The 26,600-nt window shown below is 49.8% G+C and overlaps 1 protein-coding gene across 1 annotated transcript in view; it reads right to left on the reverse strand.

Annotated features, from left to right (window-relative positions):
- LOC118214816 (RNA-binding Raly-like protein) overlaps positions 1-26,600 on the reverse strand; it is a 64,108-nt gene that overhangs the window by 29,533 nt on the left and 7,975 nt on the right. The window contains exon 2 of the mRNA XM_035395064.1: positions 25,241-25,316. Within this exon, the coding sequence (XP_035250955.1) occupies positions 25,241-25,316 (76 nt within the window). The remainder of the gene's footprint in view (positions 1-25,240; positions 25,317-26,600) is intronic.

The raw sequence follows: 26,600 nt of genomic DNA on the forward strand, positions 1-26,600 counted from the left end.
CCAAACACACACACGCTCGCCGCCTGCTGGGCTCTAAAACAGCTTAGGCACGAACCGAAGAGGTTAAACGGTTCTGGCTTTTCTCCGCCGCTGGAATATTAGACAGCTATTAAAAAAGTGCTGATTCCCCCTTTTCCATTAAAGGCGCATCTGAACGGGCGCGTCTGCGGGGCTGAGACATAATTACACCGTGTACCCTCTCCGCGCGCTCGGCTGCCGCAGCCTTCCCAGCAGCTGCTCAGCCCACCGCTGCACCCCAGCACAGTGTGAGCAGAGTGCCAATCACGCGCGTCCCCCCCCCCCCCCCAACACCGACACGACCCCCCGCCCACTCGTGTCACACGGAGGCGCAGGGGAAACACGGGCGCAAAAAGGTATGCACAAACGTGTATGTACACACGCGCGCATGCGCACACGCACATGTGCACGCACGCATGTACACACACATACTGTAAACGCATGCACACCCGCACACACACATGCATGCACGCACTCACACACTCACACATACATGCACGCACGCACGCATATGCGCGCATGCATGCATGCACGCACACGCGCACACATATGCAGGCATGCATGCACGCACACACGCACACGTACATACAAGTATGCACTCAGCCAAACATGTGCACACACAAAACATACTGAATATGGTGTGGACCGGGCACTGGTAAAGAGTGCGAATATTTCTCCAAGAAAAGAGGCAAGCAGAGTGAAGGGAAGGCTGACCAGTGATAAAACAACAGAACGTTTCTGAGTCACTAGCATCCACAAGCATCATCAATCACTCAAATAGTCTGTTCACACACCATCATCAGCGGCACGCTAAGAAAAGCAGCGTTTCCTCAGCACTGTCTTCTTCCGTCACCAAGAACCTTCTGGGTTAAATAATGCATGAATCAACATCTCCCATATTTTTGGTCCATCTGTGTTTCTTTCTCTGTTTAGTCTTTTCTATTTTTTCTTTTGGTTGTGCATAGCGAGGGAACAGACAGCAATTCCAAGCTCAAAAGGTTTGTTAGCACGCAAACAAAGCACTTCTGTTAGAAGGTTGCGTCTACAACACCTCCTTCTTATACCGCTCCAGACGGCTGACGAGTAAACATAGCGTTCGAACTGCGGAGGGCATGTTTGCATCTCCAACATCAATCCGGCTGCGGAAACCGCACAGACTTCACAGGGACCAAAGGAAGTTTCGCTCGGCTGAGAAACCTTCCAATGTCGCGCGGCGAATTTCTCCGTAATAGTGACACAAGTCCTCTGGAAAAAGTCCAAGCCTGAACAACAAGGACATTACAGAACGGGCACGGCGAGATTCCAGGGGGAATATGTGCAATTAGATGACTCAAGCCCTTTGAAAAAGCCCCTACCACTCCACTAGGTTGGCATAGCCTGCCGCTTCGGAGAAAAAAAACATTCAATTCTTGCATCACGCAAGCTGAAATACCGCCAACTTCAATTAGCCCGCGTCGTCCGACGTCCGCAAGCTGCATATGAACACCAGCAAAGGCAGACATGGCTGATTCCCCCCCCTCAATACACAAGCTATTATCCTGTTGATCTCTTATAGCCCCTCAGTCTTTATATTATGAGGTGGGACGGAGCGGGTGGCTCAGGCTTAAATAAGAAGTGTGCATCACCCCCTAGGCTAATGAAGGATGCCAGCGGGGGAGAGCCAGTGAGGGCTCCTCACCACTGCCCACCACATTAACAGCAGGTCCTGAGCGCGGGGCGTAAAAGCGCTGGGTGCAGAACTCCACCCGGCCCCGATTGGAGTGAGTGAGCTGTAGCAGGATGGGCGTTCAGTAGCTCCCGAACTTGTGGATGACCGATCGGAGGGAAAATGAGTTAAGTCCCCGGTCTGGGCGTGGGGCCAGGAGCCAGGAGCCAGTGCATGACTAACGTTCGCAGGTCTTACCCTCACGTTTCCGGAAGCTTCCGTTCAGGGAGAGGCCACAAACCAGATTGACAAAGTTCTTTGCTTAGTAGGGAATAGTGGGGTTGGACTGTGGCGCTGTGGGACTGCGGCACTGTGTTAAATCAGCAACTGTTGCTCTATCGACGCGGCTTTTATAACTTTTCCGACCAAGGGGCCAAAGGTCCAGCCGTTGTCATTGTCTCAGTTGAGCTGCTAAAGCCCACCTCTCTCTGGATCCGGCAGAGGGACTGTCCCAGTGCTGACCTTTTATGTGTCACCAGAGCCTAAACACCCATGGGACGTCTGGCAAAAGCACCTCTCGCACCATGGGGGGTCGCAATCACCGTGACACCCCAAAAAAAACTTTATCCCAGAGCTTCACATGCTCGCCATAGCTCCACAGCTGCATGACAAGCCACATCATCACTATATTTTCAATTTCAACTCAATTCCATTCTATTTGTATAGTGCTTTTTACAGAGAACTGTCACAAAGACATTTTACAGAGAAGCAAAAAGAAAAAAAAGGGCAAGAGACAGGGCAAACAGAGCAAACACCAAGGCCTGAACCCCCAAATTGCAAGCACACAAGGTAAAAAAACAATTTTTTTTAAATGCCCAGTGCAGAGAAAAATGTCAAATGGTGGTGAGAAAAAAAAAGAAACTCCCCGATGGAAAGAAATCTCAGGAGCAACCCGGCCATAGAGAGGGAGCCAAACCTTAACTGGCCAGCCTGGTGTAAAGCAGTGGTAGAATGGAACGTAGCAGAAATACGTATGCTACTTTTTACAGTGAGTCTTCTAATTTGTTCATGAAACTTGTGTCGCTGCTGCACACAGGGAGTGAGAGTGTGTTCGTATCAATCTAAGACTTTCATCTACCCAACGGTCTTTATTGATGCTAATGCACGGAGAGAAACTGAAGCTCAGCCACTGAGAAAGCTTTATAATTTCAGTCTTAAATCTGATAACGTATCTGCAGTATATATTTTCCCCCCAAAGCTCCTGTTCGAACACTATCAGATCCTCATCTTATATTGCAGTTTCTTTTTTTTTGCACAGATCTATCAACGGAGAAAGACACGAAAGTAAAGCTCCATCGTTCTTCCCCCCCGCCCCCCCCCCCCCGCCCTGTCCAAACAAACCGCATAACTGCATAATCGCTTAGAAAAAACAAAAAGTCAGACGGCACTGCGGTTTCACAAACCCCGTCATACGGCAGAACCGGGAGGGATGAAGGTGCGCAGTGTTCCCCTCTCCCACCCCGGGACGGCCCCTGGAGGAGCGGTGGATAAGAGCCCAGAGGGCCCGAAGGCCTGACCCCGGGCAGACGGTCATAAATGCAGCCGCACATCGGCAGGCTGAGGTACAGAGGGCTCACAGTCGCACTAAGCGCCACTCAGAGCACAGATAATAGATCGGGACATTATTTCCGTCTTTCTGTGATTAGCCCGCCCACAACCGGCCGGACTTCATTCAGGGAACGCGAGGGGACTCACGGCAGAACAAGACGCAACGTGTTGGACAAAATCTCTTGACTTGAACCCCGACGCTCAACAAGCCTGAACAATCTGATATCCCAGGCTGCACACAGCCCCTGCGATTTGGACTGATTTGGCGAGGTTATTAAAATAGGTTTCAGAGGAAAAAAAAATGTTATGTACTTACTTACTCGACATCAGATGTTATCCTGACATAAACAACAGAGCCACTAGAGTTGTGGTTTGGCTCAAATATATGAATAGATCAATATGATTTTGCTCTGTGTTAATACACCACCTTTGGGGGTAGCTTGGAGAGCATTGCCTGGCTGCGCATAGTCTGAATTCCCCTAAAAGTGGCAATTACCTGAAAGCATACCCGACTGTGCTCTATACTTTCTTCCTCTCACGGCAAGGACACAGGGGAGGAGGAGGATTATTTATACGTATGTGTGTGTGCTTGTGTATGTGTGTGTGTGTGTGTGTGTGTGTATGTGTGTGTGTGTGGATGTTGTATGTATGTATGTGTGTGTGTGTGTGTGTGTGTATGCGTGTGTGTGGTGAGAGTGGTGCGCGCGTGTGTGTGTTGGCGGGGACAAAGGCAGTGGTGTGAAAGGTCATTCTTCACTGCACTTGTAAAACCGAGAGGCCATCAATATGCAAGGCCCGCGCCGTCTGCATGACGACCGTTTCCTGTCCACTTCTCCCCCATCGATCGGATCGCCGCTCGCAGAGGCAGCCAGATTGATTGTGCTTTATGGACTGAGCCGCATCGATACCGCTACACGCACACCGGCGCACGGGGCCCGAGGGTTTAACGATGAGCACCAGCCACAGGCCCATCGATCCCTGCACCAGGGGGACATAATCACTGCCATATCTTAATACCCGAGAGAGAGAGAGCCTGCAGCGGACTCACGAAGAACGCCACGCCAGGACAAACGAAGGTTTTTTAAAAAATGATTCGTTTCGGAGAAAACTCCGGGTAACGTGGGTAAAACTTGCGGCTGTGTGAGAGCACATCGGTCTCCATCGCGGAGTTTTAAGCCCCACTCTGTGTCATCTCTGACTAAATGACGCAGTGAAACAGTAGTCCGTTAGAACTGCTGTGCACAGTCCCCCACCCCCCCCACCCCCCCTCCCTTGTGTGCACGGGGCTAGTTCTGCTAAATTACCAAGGAAATATGCCCCCACTGCTGTAGCCTTTCGAGATTTTCCAGCTAAAGTGCACGGGAGGCGCGAAGGCAGCTGCAGACACATCCGCAGTAATTGAAACTGACAAGAGAGGAGGCCGTTGGAACGATGAATGGATATCACACGCCTGAAGTTCAGTGGCTGAGATTAGTATCCCATTATTACATTGATCTTTGGAGGCCCGCGCTGTGCTGTGCTGTGCTGTGCTGCCGAGGTCTCCTGGATTATGGTTTGGAATCCCAGGTGGGGCGTTAGCTTTCTGCAATTGAGGGGCAAAGCACTGAGCCTGAATTGCTCCAGTAGAAGAAGAAGGAAAAAAAAAATCAAGATACATTGTCACATACTACAAAATCACGTAGGACGTGTAAGTTGCCCCCCCATAAGTGATACAAAATCTAAATTTACTGGACTTTTGGCTGATGTTTTCCAGCAAAAACAAACAACGAGAAGTCAACCTTTGTGAATATAAGGTCCGGGCCCAGTGGAGAGATACACGAAACGATCAGTGTTTTGAATTTATTCTCAGACCCCCTTTCTCCTGTCATTTCTGCCCTTACAGGCCAAACACTGCAAAAACGAAGCGATGACAACCTGCAGGCTTTCTGACATCAATAATCATGCGGAAGATAACATCGGAGAGTCACCAATAATGGATGAAAAGCCTGATGGTCGTTTATAGCAATATGTCCTCCAGGACAGAGAGGAGATGGCTGTTCGAAAATTGGAAACAGACTTTTCCAAGATTTACCATTTTGCAGCGATGTGACAGCTGGATGGGGAAAAAATGTAAAAAGAAAAACATTTTTTAAAATATGAAAGCAGAGTTCAGTTCATGAAAAGAATGTTCTGACAGCAGACCTCTCCGCACAATGCCACAGCAGCAATAATAAAACGGCAAATTCATATGTTCTGCATTGATAAGGCAAAGGGCGACGCCAACTTTTGTGCATGGCAGAGTTTGCCCGTTCAGCATTTTACGAAAGAGAATAAAAAGAAAAAGGCTACAAATGTGTGTGTGTGTGTGTGAGAGAGAGAGAGAGAGAGAGAGAGAGAGAGAAAGAGTGTGCGTGTGTGTGTGTGTGTGTGAGACAGAGAGAAAGAGAATGTGTGTGTGACTGTGTGTGTGTGAAAGAGAGAGAGAGAGAGAGAGATAGAGTGTGAGTGAGAATGTGTGTGTGTGTGTGTGTGAAAGAGAGTGTGTGTGTGTGTGAGAGAGAGAGAGAGAGATAGAGTGTGAGTGAGAATGTGTGTGTATGTGTGTGTGTGAGAGAGAAAGTGTGTGAGTGTGTGTGTGCGTGTGTGAGAGAGAAAGAGACAGAGAGACAGAGCACGAGCGAGAGAATATACAGTGAGCTCCATAATGTCTGGGACAAAGACATATGGCCTATGTCTCTGACATGTCTCTGACAGTTGTTTTTCTTATTTCTCAGCTTCATAATGGCTTCCTTGACTTTCATTGGCACAACTCTGGTCCTCAGGTTGAAAACACAAGTAACAGACTCCAAAGCCAATCAAAAGCCTAAAATCAAGACTGGATACTGCAAGCTCTCTTATGCATACACTAAGGAAGCAATTAAACACACCTGACTGATAATGCTTGTAAAGCTATTTGTCCCAAACATTATGGTGCCCTGAAATGGGGGGACTATGTATAAAAAATAGCGTATAAAATGTTATTTCTATACGGCAAAACCCAAATGTATAAAAATGTGTATTTGTCCCAAACATTATGGTGCTCACTGTATATCTGTGTGCTTATAAATATATACTATATATGTCTGCTTGTGTGTATGCGTATTGACTTCTTCATAGGTGTGGGCTTGTATTGTACATGTACGTGTGTGTGTGTGTGTGTGTGTGTGTGTGTGTGCGTTTAGAATCCTGAATTTGTAGATTTGCACACGTAAAGTTTGAACAATCTACATTCTACTCAGTTTGTACACTCCAATGTGTCAAAAGACTTTTGGACGTCAGTGCATTTGCTAATTTCACTCAAGATAGAATTCAAAGGGTTGTAAATATCATTCAGTTTTATCAGCAGCAATTATGGTTCTTCAGACCGTCTAATGCAACCGTTTTTTTTTTTCATAGAAATTCTTTTGAAAAAAAAGACACCAAAATATAGTTTCATTCCTGCTATTCCAGCAGCTCATGGAAGAGCTCATCAACAGAAGCAGGAAAGACAGAAGGGTGCGCCGGGCTGCGGGCCCACCCGTTAGAGCGCGATTACCGCGCCGTGCGGTGATGGATAGAGTTGGAAAGGGGGAGCAGAGGAGGGAGAAAAGCTGAAAGAGCGGGAGGATTATGGGACGGCGGAGGAATGGCTTCTGCGCAGCAGGCCAGAGGCTTCTACGCACATTCAGAGCGGACAGATAAGTGCCATCAGAGAGAGAGAGAGGCTGCGGCGGAGCCTTCACTGCAACAGCCCGCCTTTTCCTGCAAGTCCAGTCCACACACACAGGAAAACGGCAAGAGAAGCTGAATACACACACACACACACACACACGCACGCACGCACGCACGTTTGCACGTGCACACATGTACACACACACACTCACACTGACACTGACACACACACACACACACTCACACAAACACACGCATGCACACACACATACACATACACACCCACGCAGATGCGCATGTTTGCATGCACGCACACACGCACACACATTGAGTGTGTGGGGGTGGTGGAATCACAACCAGAGAACCATCTACAGCCACTACACTCACTGCTGGCCTGGCAGAAACTGTCTCAATAAACAGCAGGCCTCTCTGACATCAGGCCCTGTAATTACCCACATCAGTCAGGCGCGGGGTCACTGCCAGTCAGCTCCCTCCTGCCTAGTTATTCAGGATCACAGGCAGGGCCCATCCTGACGAGCTGCCACCTCGCCAGCCTCACCAGGAGCGCTTCCGAATTAACACAGTGCTCTGTCCTCCGTCTCCAGCTGTGTGACCCCTCCAGCCAACCCCACTCCCTGCCTCCCCCTGCTCCGCTTTGGACCTCCTCCTCCTCCCACTCCCCCTCCCCCTCCCCCAACCCCCCCAACCCCCCACTCCCCCCCCCCCCCCCCCCCCCCCCCCCCCCCAAACCCCCCACCCCTATCATCGCCTCAGTCCCACCCACACAGCCAATCATTCTCCTCCTCCAGCTCCCTCACAATCCTGACTCCCAGCCACTGAAGCCTTAACGAGTATTGTCCTTGCACGCATTATGAGAGACACATTATTACGCGGTAGTTTTTTGGTGCGTGACTTTAATCATCGTTTTTACTTTAAAATGTTTTTTTTTTCTTTTTTTGTATAAACGGTCGACAATTATTCTGGAATGTATTTATCCATAAACGTTGATGTTTTTTTTTTTGTTATTTTGTGGTGCTCTGCTTCCATGAAGTGTAATGGGGGGGGGAAAGCGCCATGACGGCCATCTGTCAGGGGGACGCCACCAGCGATGGGGCTCGAGCTTCACACCGAGGTGACAGCCGGTCCATGTAAACGCGCGCGGTCCACCCCCGGAATGGCCTCGTGTGTAACGGCCCGGAAGAGGATGAGCAGAGCTTGGGGAGGGTATGGGGCTAAGGCTACACGGTCACCGCTGCGAATGTCGCGAACTCTTCAATAAAGTAAAAAAAAAAAAAGATCAAGGAGCAGCAGCTTTATAGATTTTTCATTTGGGGGGGGGGGGGGTCGAAGAGTGCATTTTGTTGACCAAAAGTGTACTCCCAGCAGAGTGAATTAAAGACTGCAGAGCTGTGCAACTTACTTTGCATGCCACAAACCCCCCCCCCCCCCGCGTCACTTATACACTGACCCCCCCCCAAGCTCTGACCTGCCCCTCACCCCCACTCCTTCCTCCCCACTCCCTGAACATCACATGTCACTCATGAGTAGACAAAATTTTGATTCCAAATGTGGAGAATGACATATTGTAATAAAATAATATTTTGCATGAACACAGCTTTCTTCATCTCAAAATTAGCTCATAATTCCTTGCATGCCACCACTACTCAGGGAATAATAAACTGTCTGGGTCTGACAGAGCACCAATTCACACACTTGGAGGAGAGGAATTTTTCTTTGTGATCTTGGCACTTATTCTCCTGTGGCCTTAAAGCAGTAATTTTCAGAAAAAAAATTTTAACAGAAAAAAAACATTAATATGACTTTTAAAAAGTACTGGGGATAAAACTGGTGCACCCTGGTCGGAATTAGGGTGACGCATCCATATGAACATTCTGAAAGGTTTTTGTTTGCAACAGGTGCTCAGTGACGGTGTGTGCAAACAACGCCCTTGTGTCTACACTCTGTTTCCAAGGATAGAAAAAAACACACGATTGGGCACAAGAGCAGGAAATGGCAGGTTTTCGTTTGTTTTTTCTTTTTCAATTGTTCTGCAGCACGAGAAGCACTTTGGGGTGGGAAGGACCGTTCAAAAAGCATCATTTGTGGTCCTCTCTAGATCTGCAGCACACAGTCATATTGTAAATGAATTCCTGATGTGTCCTTCAGTTTCACTTCAGAAGTTACCGAGCTTTTTATTTTAGTTCTTTTTTTTTTAGTTTTTTGAGAAATAGCTTAAACTTCGTAGATGAGAGTAAATGGTATTGTAAGCCACGACATGGAGGTTTTATATCATCCACACAAAATACAGATCATCAGCCCACAGAGCCCAGCCCTGGGCTATTCCTCTCCAGACCTGCCTTGATGTAGACTTTGGACAATGGCCTGGGCGTGTCATCCAGCCAGGCCCAATCAAGCCTGGTCTTGGGAAAGCCATTATTTGAAACAAGAAGTCGCATTACGAACAGGAGAAAGTAATTTAAGGCTTGCCACAATGGGTGCCCATTCCCCTGCTGCCAGAAGCGAACCAATAAATGCTCTCTCTCTCTCACGGTGAAAAAAAAAAGACTCACTTCAGGGACACCAACATGCGCATTTTGCCGAGACACTCGGAACCTCCGCAATTACACTGTCAAAGAAAGTTACTTTCCAGAATTAAACTATGGCACGGCACCCCCAAAAATAGAACAACGCATCTCATTTTTTCATCTTTTTAAAAAAATTTTCTTTGAGGATGACTTTGGATGCTTTGGTCCGGGTGACCTTTCCCAGAGCCAAATGCCAGTGCCGAAGGAGACAGCAGATTGCCGTTTTGGGGAGGGGGGTGGGGGGGGGGTGTATTATCCCTGCTGGGAAGAGAAATTGGATAGGAGTTCTGGGGGGTGGCTCTGAGGCCCGGAGTCCCCCTCAGACAGAAACGTGATTACCGGGTTCTTACAGCAGTAATGCAGTAAACGTTACCCACAAAACCCGCGGAGCGCGCTGCTGCCGGACGAACTCGGCCCGTCGCTTCCCCCCCCCGCGCTCTTAAGTGGCTCGTTACTCTCCGGCCTGCGCCGCGCCGCATCAAAGTGAAATTAATGGCGCTTATTTCCAGGCGTGAGGTTGCAGTCCCCCGCGCACCCCCCCCTCTCTCTCACCCCCCCTTCTCCCTCCACCCCTCCCCCTTCACCCCCTCCCCACCTTCCCCCTCCTCCTTCTGACTTTGCGAAGGCGGTTTGTTGTGAAATATGCATCAGTTCACCGAGGCGCCCTCTCCACACACCGCCTCGTGATTGTGGGGGTTTTTTTTATGGAGAACGTGATGCATTTTGGCCGGGGATTCGAGGGGCGCTGCGCGGTAAATCACAGCGGAGCGCGTGGGGCGCAAACCGCAGGGTTTTTTTTTTGTTTTTATTTGCGTATGTACGCTGGGTACTGAGCGTATTTATAAACAGCTGGGAACGTGCCTAACGTTAGTCTCTGGTCTCCCAAATACTGCAGAGCAAACCCTGCCGCTGCTGCCGACCCCCAGCCAGGTTTAGGAGGGTTTGTTATTCCCGAGGACTTCTAAAATGCCATTTATAGCCTTTATATCCTGCTGGTCAACTGAATCATACACATACGAATAAATAAATAAATAATAAGGAATAATTGACATAAATTTCAGGGCATATGGCAGCTTGAGCAGTATGTTTGTTCCCTTGGATTGCGTTTCTCACGTCGGCCTAGGTGAAGCAGGGTTGATTGACACACGGAGAGGGAGGGGCAAACTGAGCGATGCACATCCCAAATCCAGACGCACTGAGATTAACTCGTGCCTTGAGTTCAAAAGCTGTCGGGAGGGAGAGGTCCCAGCTGTCAGGCTGCCCTGGCTTTAGGAAGAAAAAAAAGGGCATCAGACTCGCCAAAACACTCATAACAAAAAAAAAAAACCCCCAGAGTGAAGAATCACAAACACTACGGCTTTGAACACAGGCCGGCCCAAGACATTAAAGGTCAGATTTGCAGTAATCTGCCCAGCTTGGCTTTTCTTTCATCAGGAAAAACAACAGCGTGGCAGAGTGAGTACTCTGAGGTTACAAGACTTTATTCTGTAAGGAGTTTTGATTCCTGCGACTTCTCTCTTCAGGACACCTCTTAATCCCTTTCCCTTGTGGTATAATGCAAAAAAAAAAAAATGTTAAAAAATGCTGGCACAGTCATTCTAAATATCCGGGATTAATATAAATTCTGTTGCCCAGAGTTATGCCCGGAATCCTGATTAAGCCTATGCCACAGTGTTTGGATGGTCATGACAAACTGTTTGATTCAGACCCGAACAATAGACTTAAACATGTCAGAGAAATAGGTATGACCCCATCATAACCACAGAAACAGGCTCACTGGAATCATCCCTTATCCACTTAAACAGGATTCTGCATGTTACACTGGGCTGTCAGGGTTGGAGCACGGCTTGGTTGTGCAAAGCAGGAAGATGAACTAATTAGAAGTTTCAAAGAAGAGAGCGTTCATTCAGACTTTCTGCCATATTATAGAGAATTAACGTGACAAGTGACAGTGGAAAAAAAAATGTAATAATACTATATATAAACTGAGCACTGCTTTTCTTGTTCAAAGTCAATGGGTGTGCTATCTCAAGCCACACCATGAAATCATGCTAAATAACTTCTCCTATGGATGGATGTGTGTGTGTTTGTGTGTATGTATGTGTATATATGTGTGTGTGCGAATGTGTGCTTGCGTGTGTTTGTGTGTGTGTGCTTGTGTGTGTGTGTGCACGCATGTCAGACATGTCACATACTGAAAGGAGAATTCAGAAACTTTACTCTGCCTCCTCCACAGTTTCCCATCCCTCTCTTTTTTTTTTTTTACAGAGGAGAGGAGAGATGGCTAAACAAGGGGAGAAGAGTGTTTAGGAGGATTAATAAGCCATCAATCAGGAGGGCCTCGGGAGAGTCGCCGGGGCTTACCCGTGATTGACAGGTCTGACATTTACTCAGCCGACCTCACGCAGCAGTCTCTCGCCCTCGTAGGAGGAGGGTTCGATTTCTGCAGCCAGGAGAGCTCCTCTCACCCGGAGCTCCGAACTTCACACCGATCCATATTCCCCTGGCCCTGCCCTGCCCGCGCCTACCCATCTCTGCTGTATCCCAGCCGCTCCCCCCGTCCCCCCCCCCCGTCCCCCCCACGTCCCCCGCCCCCCGCCGTCGCACGGCCAGGCAGTGATGCCACCCAATCCTCCATCTCCTTCCTCGTCCTCCAGCTAAGATTTTTTTAAAAATAAAGCAGTCAGTTCGCTGTCCCCAAAACTGCTTGTTGCACACACGCATGTGCACACCCACACGTGTCACATGTAGACAGAGCACATCGCTCACACCGCCTGAGAAAACCCATGTAAAGAAAAAAAGAAACTCCATGTAAAAAAATAAAAATAAAAAAAACTGCCTTCATTCTTGCCCCTGACTCCTCAATGTCACACTAATGCATACGGCCCCAGCTCCTGATGAAACCTTTTAAGAGGCTTCTCCTTGAAATATGAAAATACCCTGTGGGGAAGCCATTGAGACGCGGACCGAATCCAAATGCTTTTTAAGTTCACATGCGAAAGAGTCCAAACAGCAATTCTCCGCGGAATTTGGTTGGAGGGCAGAGAAGCCGGGTAGCAGCGCCACAGCCATTACCGGGGAAAATTAAGCACAAAACAACCGGTCGCACTCAAGTGCAAAAAGACGCTAAAACAGCAGCAAATAACGGGCATTAAAAAGAAATGAATCAAGTGAACACGGCGGGTTTGTGAGTTAATGCAGCAGAACAAAATTTACAAAGATGGCTGACCCTCGGCTTGGCTCTGTCTCACTGATATGTAAATGCATGCGGAGTAGAGAGAGAGAGAGAGAGAGAGAGAGAGAGAGAATGAGTGTAGGTGAATGAGTGTGTGTGTGTGTGTGTGTGTGAGAGAATGAATGAATGTTCAAGTCTGTGCATTTTTAAATGTTTCTCTGTGCACATGATGTGTGTATGAGTGTCCGTGCGTTTGTGTGTGTTTGTGTGTGCATGCATGTGTATATGCTTGTGTTGTGTGTAAGCACGCGTACGCAAGAGTGTGCGTGTGTTGTGTGCGTTTACATGCCCGTGTGTGTGTGCGCTTGCTTGTGTGTTTGTGTGTGTGTGTGTGCGTGCTCGTGTGTTTGTGTGTGTGTATGCTCGTTTGTGTATGTGTGTGTGTGTGTGTGTGTGTGTGTGTGCGTGCTTGTGTGTTTGTGTGTGTGTGTCCATGCTCGTGTGTTTGTGTTCGTGTGTGTGTGTGTGCATGCTCGTGAGTTTGTGTGTGTGTGTGTGTGTGTGTGTGTGTGTGCGTGCTCGTGTGTTTGTGTTTGTGTGTGTGTGTGTGTGTGCATTACATTACATTACATTACATTATAGGCATTTAGCAGACGCTCTTATCCAGAGCGACTTACACAACTTTTTACATAGCACTTTACATTGTATCCATTTATACAGCTGGATATATACTGAAGCAACGCAGGTTAAGTACCTTGCTCAAGGGTACAACGGCAGTGTCCTTACCCGGGATTCGAACCTGCGACCTTTCGGTTACGAGCGCAGTTCCTTACCCACTGTGCCACACTCCGTCCCTATGCATGCATGCTCGTGTGTTTGTGTTTGTGTGTGTGTGTGTGTGCGTGCTTGTGTGTTTTTGTGTGTGTGTGCATGCTCGTGTGTTTGTGTGTGTGTGTGTGTGTGTGCGTGCTCGTGTGTTTGTGTGTGTGTGTGCATGCTTGTGTGTTTGTGTGTGTGTGTGTGAGTGTGTGTGTGTGCGTGCATGCTCGTGTGTTTGTGTTTGTGTGTGTGTGTGTGCATGCGTGCTCGTGTGTTTGTGTGTGTGTGTGTGTGTGTGTGTGTGTGTGTGCGTGCGTGTGTGTGTATGTTTGCATGCTCGTGTGTTTGTGTGTGTGTGTGTGTGTGTGTGCGTGCTCGTGTGTTTGTGTGTGTGTGTGTGTGTGTGTGTGTGTGTGCGTGCTCGTGTGTTTGTGTGTGTGTGTGTGCGTGCTCGTGTGTTTGTGTGTGTGTGTGTATACGCAGCTCATCTGAAGAGGACTGGGTTAGTTCATTTGCAGGCCGAGCAGGTCTCGGTGCATTAAACGGTGTTAAATGAAGCGCGGAGAAGCAGTGCAGGCTGGGGGAGAGGGAAGGTGCGCTGTGAGCCAGGCTGGGGGAGAGGGAAGGTGCGCTGTGAGCCAGGCTGGACAGAGAGGCCCTGGCTTCGCAGACGCTGAGCGTCAGTTAATCACACGTTTTGTTTAATAACACAAGCTGGCTGTCGAGAGAGACGTGCGGTCGGCCGCTCGTGAAAAGGTCAGCGCCCCGGGGCCCCACAACCTTTTCCGAAAGCTCAGACTCAGAGACGAAAATTCTAAAAATTAAGGAAATGTTTGTCATGGAAAAAAAAAAAAAAAAAAAAAATTGGCACGGGCAAGGTTTCCATTCATCAGCTCCCAATTATAACAGTAAAGCGTCACCTAGCTGAGAAGCGCACTGCGGTGGGCTATTCAGAGCTCTCAGTGTGCCACCTCTCTCTCTCTCTCTCTCACTCTCACTCTCTCTCTCTCTCTTTCTCTCTCTCTCTCTCTCTTTCTCTCTCTCTCTCTCTGCTTCTCTCTCTCTCTCTCTCTCTCTCTCTCTCTCTCCCTTTCTCCCTCCCTCTCTCTCTCTCTCTCTCTCTCTCTCTCTCTCTCTCACCGTACCCAGTCATAGAAACGGTATCCGAGCGCAGCGGGGGGGAAAAGAACGAACGCGCGGCGGGATTCCATTTGTCGGGGGTCCGGCCGAATGAATCATCAGCGACCGCGTTTTCCGGATTTAGCGGGAATTACACCGCGTGCGGTACACGCCTCTGCTGGGGGCCCTCGCATTTGTACTCCCCGCACCCCTTTCAGCAATAACGGCATGGTTTCCATTCCCACCCGCCCGTCCGTCCGCTGGGTTTTTTTTAATTTCCTTTGGACAACATCAGCTCTGTACGGTGCGCTCTCCATCTTCACCTTCATCTTCCTCACCGCAACGCACCGCGCTCGGGCCTGATCGAATTCTGTCTTTTTCCACAAACAAACGCCGTTGCCGCCGGCGCTCCGCGTGCAAACATCTGATCTCGATGATAGCGGTAATCTCGGGATCCGCGCTGACATCGGCCTTCCGGGTCCCGGCTGCCAGGACAACAACAGCAGCGGGCCGGCACGCCGCGCCTTCACAGCGCCTCCGCGAACGTTCGGCCCGCCGAGGGGAGATCTATTTCCGAGGCGTGGCGCTCGGACTACCAAGCGCCGGTGGGGGCGCGGGCGATACCCCAGGCCCCCGGGCCACTCCGGAGCACAGCCCGCGCACCGGACCAGCACCGCCGAGCCACTTCCCAATAACCCCAATCTTCACACCCCTGCTCACCTCTATTACAGCAGTACTGCTGACTGCACTGCTTCACACAACAACACACAACCCAGGGGGCGCCCTCACGTCCTGTGGAATGCTCAGGCACCCCCCCAGCAGATGTCTTTCCCCTGCCCTGGATGCCGTGGTGTAAATCTGCCATTTTACTCGCAAGTATAAATCAGTTCCCCGTCTGTAACGTATACACGACGCCACCCTGGCGGCATATGTGCTACAGTGCTGCTCGGGTGCTCTGAAGACCCATCTAATCACTGAGGGACTCTGAGACCTACAAGCCACAGACAAGCCACAGACAGGCCACAGACAGGCCACAGACAAGCCACAGACAAGCCACTGTGAAGCACAGTGGGACATCCAGAACGACCGCAGCCAATGACTCAGCTCGAAATCCTCATTCCGCTGAAAACCGACTTCTGGGCACAGGAACCCAGCTGGGTTAACCACACATTCACGACCATAAAAGGGCACGTCTGGACCCTGAACCCAAAGTCGATCCAAACTGAGTCACAAAAGAGGTGCTGAAGCCACACACAGGCCCCATCTCAGACACATCGCACCCTTTCCTCAGCCGCCCGCCCCCCCATCGCCACCCCCACGGTGGGTGCAGTTATAAGTGGCACCCAGACGAAAGCTAATTTGGCCCCGCTGCCACACACACCGCCTGTGGACCTGCCCTTTTCCACCGCTGTCTCCCGGCGCTGCTCTCTCGTACGCGGCTGGCTGGGAATTCCTTCAGACGTGCGCTCATTAGCATTGGTATTTTAAACAAAAAAAAAATAAAAATTTAATATCCTCTTTGACTTTGATGCGGAATTCGAAACAAATCTAATTTTTTCTGTCAATTCTGCCCATCGGCGCTATTCAGTCCAATTTAGCCCATCTCCAGACTGTTACGTAATGTTTAAGACTGATTAAAAGGGAGATCGAGCCTCCAGGAGCTGACGGCTGGACTGTAAAATATAACAGACCTATAACAGCAAGTCCATGTATGCACACGTGCACATTTGTGAGGGTGTGTGCATGGGCAAGTGTGGGTATATGTACAGTTAAGCAAAAGGATCGGGACAGTTTTGTGTAAAATTTGGCTGTTTTTTTTTTCCTCTGTAATAATCAAATTTGTATTACCAAACAAACAATGACTATCAGGCAAAATTCACAATGTCTGCATTTATTTCACATGTTTTAAAAAAAAAAAAAAACAGACATTGAACTATAGTACAACAATGCTATTCAATGAGCCCCCTGTTTCAAGTCAGAATAAGCACTGGGGCAAATTATTGTCAGCTGTTTCCAATTTCACAGGTTTGCCATACTGCTGTAATTATTCAGAAATATAAAGCTGAGTGGCCAGGCATGGGTGACATCCTTTGGAAGCGTTTGTGGAGCCTACTTTTTAAAAACTGAAAGCTAAAACTGCAGATGAGAGCCAGAGAACCGAGTATGACAACCAGGAAATTTATTGTGAGGGTGAAAGTAAAGGAGAAATCAATTATGGCTATTGCAGTATTTTTTTGCATTCCAAAGTCAAAGATATGGAATGTCGTGAAGAAGAAGAAACAAGTCACTGGTGGACTTGGGAATCACCAGTGATTCGGCCGTCCACAGACGACATCAGAGAGCGATGACAGGAGCTGTGAAAAACAAATTTGTCTCTTCGAGCGACCGTGCGCGTAGAAAATACAGAGGCTTTACTTCTGCACCTACACCAATAACAGAGAGGTGAGACTTAACCGCCGAGCTTATCCAGCTTATCACACTCGACGTGTTTTTCGCTTGCTAAATCAGGAAACTGAAGCCTGGAACCCCAACAAACACACAGCAGCAGAATGAGACGATGGTGAAAACTTGGCATATCATCACCACACCATGAGCCTAGTAGTGATGTCCCCGAGCTGCAGATTTGATATTGTCATTGAATGTAAGGGACATGCAACAAAATATCGACCTTGCACATCACTGAATTTGTCAAAAATGACTTGGTCCCAATAGTCATGCCGACTTGAAGCTGGGGGACTTGACTCATTGAATGGCACTGCTGTAATATAGTTCAACGTCTGTTTCAACAAAACGCATGAAATAAATGCAGACCTTGTGGATTTTGCCTCATAGTCATTGATTTGAAACTCAAATTTGATTACTACAGAGGAAAAACGACCGATTTGACACAACCGTTGTGATACGTTTGCATTTAACTGTATGTGTGTGTGTGTGTGTGTGCGCGCGCGTGCATGTGTGTGTGTGCGTGTGCCTGTGCGTGTGTGTGCATGCATGTGGCTGTGCGTGCGTGTGCCTGTGTGTGCGCGTGTGCGTACACGTGCATAAACATGCATGTGTGTGTGCGTGCGCATGCCTGCGCGTGTGTGTGTGCGCTTGTGTGTGTGCTCCTGCATGTGTGTATGCGCGCGCATGTGTGTGTGTTTGTGTGTGTGTGTGCGCTCATGTGTATGTGTGCTCCTGCGTGTGTGTGTATGCGCGTGTGTGTGTGCGCCTGCATGTGTGTGTGTGTGTGTGTGTGTGTGTGTGTGTGCGCGCATGCCTGCGTGTGTGTGTGTGCGCGTGAGTCTGTGTGTGTGTGTGTGTGTGTGTGTGTGTGCGCGCATGCCTGCGTGTGTGTGTGTGCGCGTGAGTCTGTGTGTGTGTGTGTGTGTGTGTGCGCGCGCCTGTGTGTGTGTGTACATGTATGCGCCTGTGTGTGTGTGTGTGTGTGTGCGTGTGAGTCTGTGTGTGTGTGTGTGTGTGTGTGCGCGCGCCTGTGTGTGTGTGTGTGTGTGTGTGTGTGTGCGCGTGCCTGTGTGTGTGTCCTCAGGCCCAGCAGGGGGCCCGTGTGGAGTGGCAGTGCGGTGCAGATGACGGATGTGTGGATCCTGGGCACCGGGGGCTGCCGTTCGGCGAGCAGTCCGTCCCCCGCCGCCGGCCCGCGGCCACCCAGCCCATTTTCACCGCGCCCCCTTTGATAAGTTTCCCTGTCAGATTCCCCCAATGCCACAATATTTTTGATAAGGTCCGCTGCTAGTTTTCCCAACCCCTGGCAGAAAGATCAATTTGAGATTGATTCGCAATGCCTGGGGGGGGGGGGGGGGGGGGAGCAAGTAGTGAGATCAATTTGAGATGGATTGTTCACGCCGGTGGCGAACGACACCCGGTACAGCCAACTCCTTTTACTTTACTTTCCTCTCCCTTCCCTCTCTCTCTCTCTCTCTCTCTCTCTCTCTCTCCCTTCCCTCTCTCTCTCTCACTCTCTCCCTCCCCTCCTCTCTCTCTCTCTCTCTCTCTCTCTCTCTCCCCCTTCCCTGTCTCTCTTTCTCTCTCTCTCTCTCTCTCCCTCCCTCTCTCTCTCTCTCTCTCTCTCCCTTCCCTCTCTCTCTCTCTCTCCCCCTTCCCTGTCTCTCTTTCTCTCTTTCTCTCTCAAGTCTGAGAAAGGGAGAAACAGGGCAGGAATGACTCCATTAACCTAGGTTCCAGCCCCTACACACCGATAAGCCACAGGCAAGGGAAGATAAGTGATCTGGTAAGTTATATATAGAGATGAAAGAGATACTGCCTGGTCTTCCTTGCACCAAACGCTCGGGGAACAGAACTGTTTTCATTCTTCTGTGGACTGACCTCACTTGCCTCCCCATGATGCAGTATCCCACGTTAGACTATGACCTGATCTTCCAAACACTGCAAATTGCAAAGCCCAGAGCAGCCAGGGTTTTTTGCATGCGTTTCACATTAACTCTGACAGAGATGAATAACACGATGCAAATTATGGCTCTACCTCTACATTCAAGAGTAAGGAAAAAGTCTCACGCACGTGTACAACAAATACATTAGGAAGGTGAGAAGGAGAAAGGAGCCCGAACAGGCTAACTTTAGCCATGGGAAAACGGACTTAAGCTCCGGACTACTCATCAAAAGAGCCTGTCAGCAGTCCGTCAGACTTCAAAAGAATAAAATTTCGCTCTTCAAGGTGGAGGGCGGCGCTGTAGGAGAAGCGGTGCTGGTTTACCTCTCCCGTGCCAACAGATGAGTCTAATCCATAATATCATGGCCTTATCCAGCTCAGCTCGGCCTTGACCAAAGAGGACAGAGAGAGGGAGAGAGAGAGAGAGTGAGAGGGAGAGAGAGGGAGGGAGAGAGAGAGAGATATAGAGAGAGAGGGAGGGGAAGGGAGAGGGAGGGAGAGAGAGAGAGAGAGAGAGAGAGAGAGAGAGAGAGAGAGGGAGGGGAAGGGAGAGGGAGGGAGAGAGAGAGAGAGAGAGAGAGAGAGAGAGAGAGAGAGAGAGAGAGAGAGAGAGAGAGAGAGAGAGAGAGAGAGAGAGAGAGAGAGAGAGAGAGAGAGAGAGAGAGGCTTTTCGGCACAGGAGTAGGTTGTGCGGGTCTATCGGTGCTTCGTCAGTCAGAAAACGGGCAGGAATCCGAGGGACCGCGCCCCATCCCAGAACGGTAACAGTACCCCAGCGATAAGCGGTGCCTCGTTAGAGCGAAAGTTTACACATACCGCCCTGTGTGGTTAAACAACCCCTCGGTCACTAAGCCCCCCATACACCCCCCATACATACCCCTATAGACCCCCACCGTACCCCCAGTCCGCTCCCCTAATCCGCCTGTCTGCAGGCGTGTTGCATCCGCGGCAGCTGCAGGACCGGCCCCCTCCCGCCCCGCCCTGCCCCCCCCCCCCCCGCCCCATCCGGGCCTCTCGGCCACGCCTGGCTGACACAGATGGGGCCGGGGCTTATTATCACAGCCTTTCGGCCTGCCCTGCCGCTCACCTCTCCTCCTCCGGTAATGAAAACAAATGACGCTGCATTAGGGGAATGGGGGGGGGGTGGGCGGGGGGGGTAAATATAGAACTGCTCACCGGAAACTGGGCCAGCTGCAAGAGGTCCGGCAAACCCCCTCGGCGCGGGCGAGAATAAACCCGTCCCGACTGCCTAATACCTGGGGCTTCCACCATAAGCCCCCCCTCCCCCCCCCCCCCTACCTGGCTAGGCTGTGAGGAGGCAGAGGGTCTGCATTCCCCCCCCACTTCCCCCAAACCCATGAGTTTCATACACAGCAGTAGCAATGGCAGCCAGGCTTCTCTGCTAGCACCCAGCTGCACATGTACAGCCAAAGGCAGCTCTCCGGGGTGTTCTCAGTGGGGGGGCCAGGTGTTCTCAGAGTCTCCTCCCAACTGTGCCACAGCCGCTGTGTTTTAAAGCCAGCATCAGGCTCACCATCGAGGGGGAGGGGGGGAGGGGGGGAGGGCGGGCACGTTTTGAATCTTGTGCCCTGAAATTTTCACCTTTATTTTGAACTTTCCCTCGTGGATTTCCACCAACTGTCATCTGGAGTCATTGGGCACTTTACTGTCAAGCTGTTGGTTTTCAGAGCTTGAAATGACAAAGCTTTAGAGGATCTTCCTAATGTCAAATTCCCAAATACAGTTAAATGCAAAAGTCTTGGGACAGATACACAATATTTGTTGTTTTGGCTCTGTAGTCCAGCACATGGCATTTTAAATAAAACAATAAATATGAGGTTAAAGTGCACTGTCAGCTTTAACTTTAGGGTATTTTCATTCATACTGGGTGATCAGTGAAAGAATGTATGAATTTGTAAATCATCATTAGTTCTTGCACAAGAAAGCTAACAAAAGTTTTAGAGTTTATTCTAGATGTGGAATTTGCATTTGGAGTCTGTTGCTGTTGTCTCTAAACATGAGAACCAAATAAGTATCAATGCCAGTAAAGCAGGCCATCATGAGGCTGAAAAATCAGAATAGTGATCAGAGACGTAGTCAAACCATTGTCTGATACATTGTTAGGAAGCAAGAACACAATGGTGAGCTCAGAAATAGCAAACAACCTGACAGACCATGGAAGACCACTGCAGTGGATGACCAAAGAATACTTTCAATTGTGAAGTAATGCCTCTTTCAATTGTGAAGAAAAACCTCTTTTCAACTGTTGAACAGATCAACGATACTCTCAAGGATGTTGGCATAGATGTGACAAAGACTAAAACAAAGAGAAGACTATGACAGCATATCCACCAGATGAAAAGCACTGATAAGCTTCAAGAACAGAGTGGCCAGGCTAGAGTTTGCTTTAAAAAAAAAGGACATTAAAAACTTCAGGAACAAATTCTTTTTGGACAGATGAGACAAGTGTTAACCGCAACCAAAGTGACGGAAAGAGGAAAGAGTGGAGAAAGAAAAGAACTGCACATAATTCAAAGCAAACACGGCGAAAGTAGCGTTATGGCTTAAGCCTGGCTGCCGCTGAAACTGGCTCACATGTCTTTGTTTATTATATAACTGCTGACGGCCGCAGCAGGATGAATTCTGAAATGTACAGAAACATCTCATCTGCTCAGATCCAACCCAAATGCCTCCAAGATTCACTGGAAGGTGCTTCACCTTGCAGCAGGGCAATGAGCCCAACCAATTGCTAAAAGCGAGCAAGGAGTTTTCAGTGCCAAGAACGCGAAATGTTCTTGACTGGCCAAATCAATCGCCAGTCCTGAATCCAATTGACCATGCCTTTCACTTGCTGAAGGCAAGGCTGACGGCAAAACACCCCAATAGCAAACAGAAACCGAAGATACACTACAGGCCTGGCAGAGCATCACCAGGGAAGATACCTAGCGTCCACTGGTTTCAGACTTCAGGCAGTCATTGAATGGATAAGATTTGTAACCAAGTACAATATATGACAACTTTATTTCACATGTTAATTTGTCCAGTTACTTTTACTCTCCTAAAATGGGGGGACCAAATATTAAAAGGGCTGGAATTCCTACAAGGATCACCTGATACGGATGTAAATACCTTCACATTAAAAACCTTCACAGCCTGCACTTTAACTTCACATTTATTGTTTTTTTTTTTTCAAATCTAATGTCCTGGAATACAGAGCCAAAACAACAAAACTGTGTCACTGTCCCTGCACGTATGCATTTAACCGTACACGGGAATTGGACTTTGCAAAGGTCCACTAAAGGTTGTGATTAAGCCCTGTAAACCAGCTGCTTGCTAATAATATGACCGAGGATTCCAGATGGCAGTCGGTGGAAATCGCCCAAATTGTACATAAAGACTTTATAGAACATAAGCTACGCTCGCCGCGTGTAACGCTCCCGCGGCGCGTTCGCCGGCTCCCTGCCTTAATAGAGCAGCATTCAGAGGAGCTTATCCGATGCTTGTTGTTTGTTGTTTGTGCGCCCTGAGCCCTGGTGATCTCTTAGGCCCGCGGCGCGTCTCGGGGGGGGGGCGTCAGTAGCACGGGGCAGCTGGGGCCCTGATTAAAACATACGCCTGTGCGACTGTTTGTTGGACCGCGGTGAAAAGCGGTGGCATCTGGCCCGCACGCCCTTTTGCTTTTTAAAAAAAAAAAAAAAAAAAAAAACAACAGAAAAAACAGCTGGGGCGCTCAAACTCCGTGAACCCTGTGATTGCGCGGAGGCTGCGCTGGGCCCTGCTTCTTGTCGAGTGAAATAATATCTCTTTTTCCCTCGCATTAGGCGCTTATTTGTTCATACATCCTGATGGTCTTTTTTCCGGAAGAAAAAACCTGGTCTTCCAGAAGCTGAAACTCGCGAAAAAACAGAACGGATCAGTGGCACCGCAGTGGCCCGCGAGACAACCTCTCCGGGGTTTTTTTTTATCCTGTCATCCGCGAGCCGAGACCGTGCGCATCTGAGACCGTCGGGGGGGGGGAGGGAGGGGGGGGGGGGGCAGGGCCCCTCCCACATAAATCAGGAACAGCTCCTCCGACCGCTGTTGACTCGTCGTATCGCTTGATAATCCCCAGCAGGGACAGTCGGCCGGGGTCTCTGGAGAGCATCCAGCATATGCAAACCTTGGCGCCGTCACCTCTGGGGTCACGACAGCTGAGCCGCCGAGACCGCGGATCGGGAGTGTTTGCACAGGCATTCCTCTCCGACAGCGATCAGCCGTACGGTAAACACCGGCTCTGTCATACGGGTGGATGAGGGCCAGTACTACTACTGCTTCTACACACACACACACACACACACACACACACAAATCTGAAATTACATTTACAAACACGAATCTGCTGAAGAGTCTCTAGCTGTCTCAAAAAAATGACTGACTGTCTGTTCCCTTAAAATATCCCAGCCAGCCGCTGTGTTTCTGTCTGCACCGGCTTCTGATCAGCCAGTCCGGCGTAGAGTGTGTGCTCTCCCAGCTACAGGAGAGAGAGAGAGAGAGAGAGAGAGAGAGAGAGAGAGAGACAGAGAGAGAGAGAGAGAGAGAGAGAGAACGCTCCCGGTCTGCGCCTCTCTTTCAAGTTTCCGGTGCAGCGCGAGCAAAGGAAGGGGGGAACAGAGAAGAGTGGAACGACAGGAGAAAAGAGAGAGAGAGAGAGAGAGAGAGAGAGCCATTAAAGGGGGGAGGGCAGAAGAAAGGGAAGGAAGAGGAAATGGGGAGGGGGGCGGAGGGAGGAAGAGAATGCAACAGGACAGGGGAAAAGGAGAAAATAAATACAGAAGAGCGCGGCAGATAAGAGAGAGCAGGAGGGGGGGAAATGCCGCGCGCCGGCAGACGAACCGCACGCCCCTCCGCCGAGCCTCTCTGTCTGAGGCGGGGCCGCGGTGGAGAAGAGCGTAATCTTCTCCATCACCGTGATTTATTCTCCGCAGCTGAACCAAGCAGCAGCTGGGTCAATTATCATGACAACGGGGATGTACTCAGAGATTCCCCCCCCCCACCCCACCCCACCCCTCCCCCCCACCGGCGAAACGGAGGTCAAGAGAGATTAAAGAGTATTTCATTAAAGTGGGGATTTGGAGTGTGCAGGTGTGCGTTCGGCGTCGTAGCCGCAGTGTCTGCAGAAGAAAGACTAAGTGTGTGTCTTTCCTTTGATTAGGAGCCTGCCACGCACTGTGTCGGCTGTGCTCGAGTGGAAGGTTTTTTTTTTTTGTTGTTTTTTTTTTTGCGTAATTGTAATTGTGCAATTGCCTGAAGATGGGAGTGGTGCTGTGCCAGCCGGTGCCAGTACCAGCGACGATGTGTCCTGGGCTCAGGAAACTATAATTAGAGCTGACTGTCCCGTTCAGCGCTCGCCCAGAGCTCCCACATTCTCCAAATGCCAAAGGACCACTGAGCCATTTAAAAATGTACCCTTAGCTAACAGCATATGCTCATACACAGATTTTCACGTGCACAAAAACATGCATGAGCGCATACATGTACACACACATTCATACATTCACTCACACACACACACACACACACACATGCATACACACACCAAATAGGCTCCACACAAGAAAACAACCCATCATATAAAGCTATGACCCCACCATGTCCCCCATAATCAGAACCCAGAGTAGTCCAGGATGTGGGCTATTAATGAGAGACCAGGGAGACACATGGGTCACAATAAATGCTAGTTATGGTCTGGGTGGGTACAGATGTCTACTGCAATTTGCGACATCTGCACACAGAGCCTAGTTGTTGGGCAAATTATCTCATCCCTTAGGAACCAGTGGTGCCGGTTCCTCCATCTCTGGGGGATAAAATAATGAATAAGTGGACTGAGCTGGAATGCAAAGCACTTGCGATACAAGGGAACACAGCCCAAAATGTCCAGGGTGCTCTGGTTTTTTGAAGGTGGAGAAACTCTGACATTTTCTAGCTTTCCTCCTAGTTTTAGAAAAATCGGGAACCATTGGAGGGAGAATCCTTGAGCTGAGATCTCCAGGAGACAAACAAAGAGCGCAGTCTGCGGAGTCGGACACAGACTGGCGATGCGGAGGAGAAGGAATAAGGGCCGGCGTGTGTGTGTGTGTGTGTGTGTGCGTGTGCGTGTGCGTGTGCGTGTGCGCGTGCGCGTGCGTGTGTGCTTGCTGTCTGTTGTGTGGGCATAGAAACGGGCGGGGACTCACCCGTACAGGGCACTGCCGGATCTCTTGGGTCCTGCCTTGGGGCGGCCTGATTTCAGCTCTCCGGTCATGCTTATGTCTGCGACAGAACAGAGCTGCACTCAACACAGGCGGTGGCACTCAACAGACTACAGCCAGCAACCAGAGGCTGGCAACACACTCCAGACTCCAGACTGCACACTGCACACTGCACACTGCACACTGCACACTGCACACTGCACACTGCACACTCCACACTCCACACTCCACACTCCACACTCCACACTCCACACTCCACACTCCACACTCCACACTTCACACTTCACAGTTCACACTTCACACTTCACACTTCACACTTCACACTTCACACTCCACACTCCACACTCCACACTCCACACTCCACACTCCACACTCCAGCCTCTGGTTGACTGAAGAAAGGAGCCCCTCAGCTCAAATAAAGCAACCCAGGGTTTTGACAGCATCCCTCATCCTAATCCATTCAGTCAGTTTAAACTCATTAGGAGAGTTTGTGTCTAGAAACAATTCCCAGATGAATCTAAACTTGTTGGGGGCAATTTCCTGCCTTTGTTCTGTGTAGCAATGCAAAACATTGTACCCTCCCCCAAAAGAGGTGGGAAAAAAAGCAAAAGACTATCATGGCCAATTAAAACATTTCATCACTTGTTCAGGTCTGAAATAGTACTGATCAAACAAGTATACAATTTAGCAGTTTGACTGGCCAAAAAAAAAAAAAAGAAAACAGGATTGCAGAACAATGGTAACATTTCAGCACATTTCATCAGATGGGTACACAAAGGATGCTTTCCCTAACCGAACTTTCTAAGACACTTCCATAAAGACGCAGGAGTTGGGGGATGGACTGTGACCATTGAGAACGTGCTATGCCATGCTGGACCGGGACCTGCGGAGTGGTGCATTAGTATGAGCGGTTTGTAAGGAGTGGGAACCTTTGAAGCGTGATCTCCCCCGCCCCCATTGCCCCCCCCCCCCCCCCCCGAACTCCACCTCCCCAGCCTCCCCGCTCTGACAGGACAGGCTGACAGTGCTGCCTGGCTGTCTAGCAGAGGCCACGCCCCCCTGCAGGTGAGGTCACAGACTCTGGCTGATCTCCTCTGCGGTTTGATGGCAGGGACCCCAGCGGGGGCGGGGGAGATGGACAGCCGGGCACCGCAGGCAGCCGGAGACGGCCTGACCCCACCCCCTCCCCACCCCCCCCACCCCCCCCCCCCCCACCCCCCACAGCCCTGGAATCACACGCTCAGACAGCAGGGCCAGATAAATGAAGTGCTTTGCTGTCTAATTGCCCTCCATCTGCCACTGTGAAATTAATTGCTTCTCATTCCTGCGCTCAATTCAGCTCAGG

Source organism: Anguilla anguilla, chromosome 16 (assembly GCF_013347855.1).
Source record: "Anguilla anguilla isolate fAngAng1 chromosome 16, fAngAng1.pri, whole genome shotgun sequence".
Taxonomy (NCBI): domain Eukaryota; kingdom Metazoa; phylum Chordata; class Actinopteri; order Anguilliformes; family Anguillidae; genus Anguilla; species Anguilla anguilla.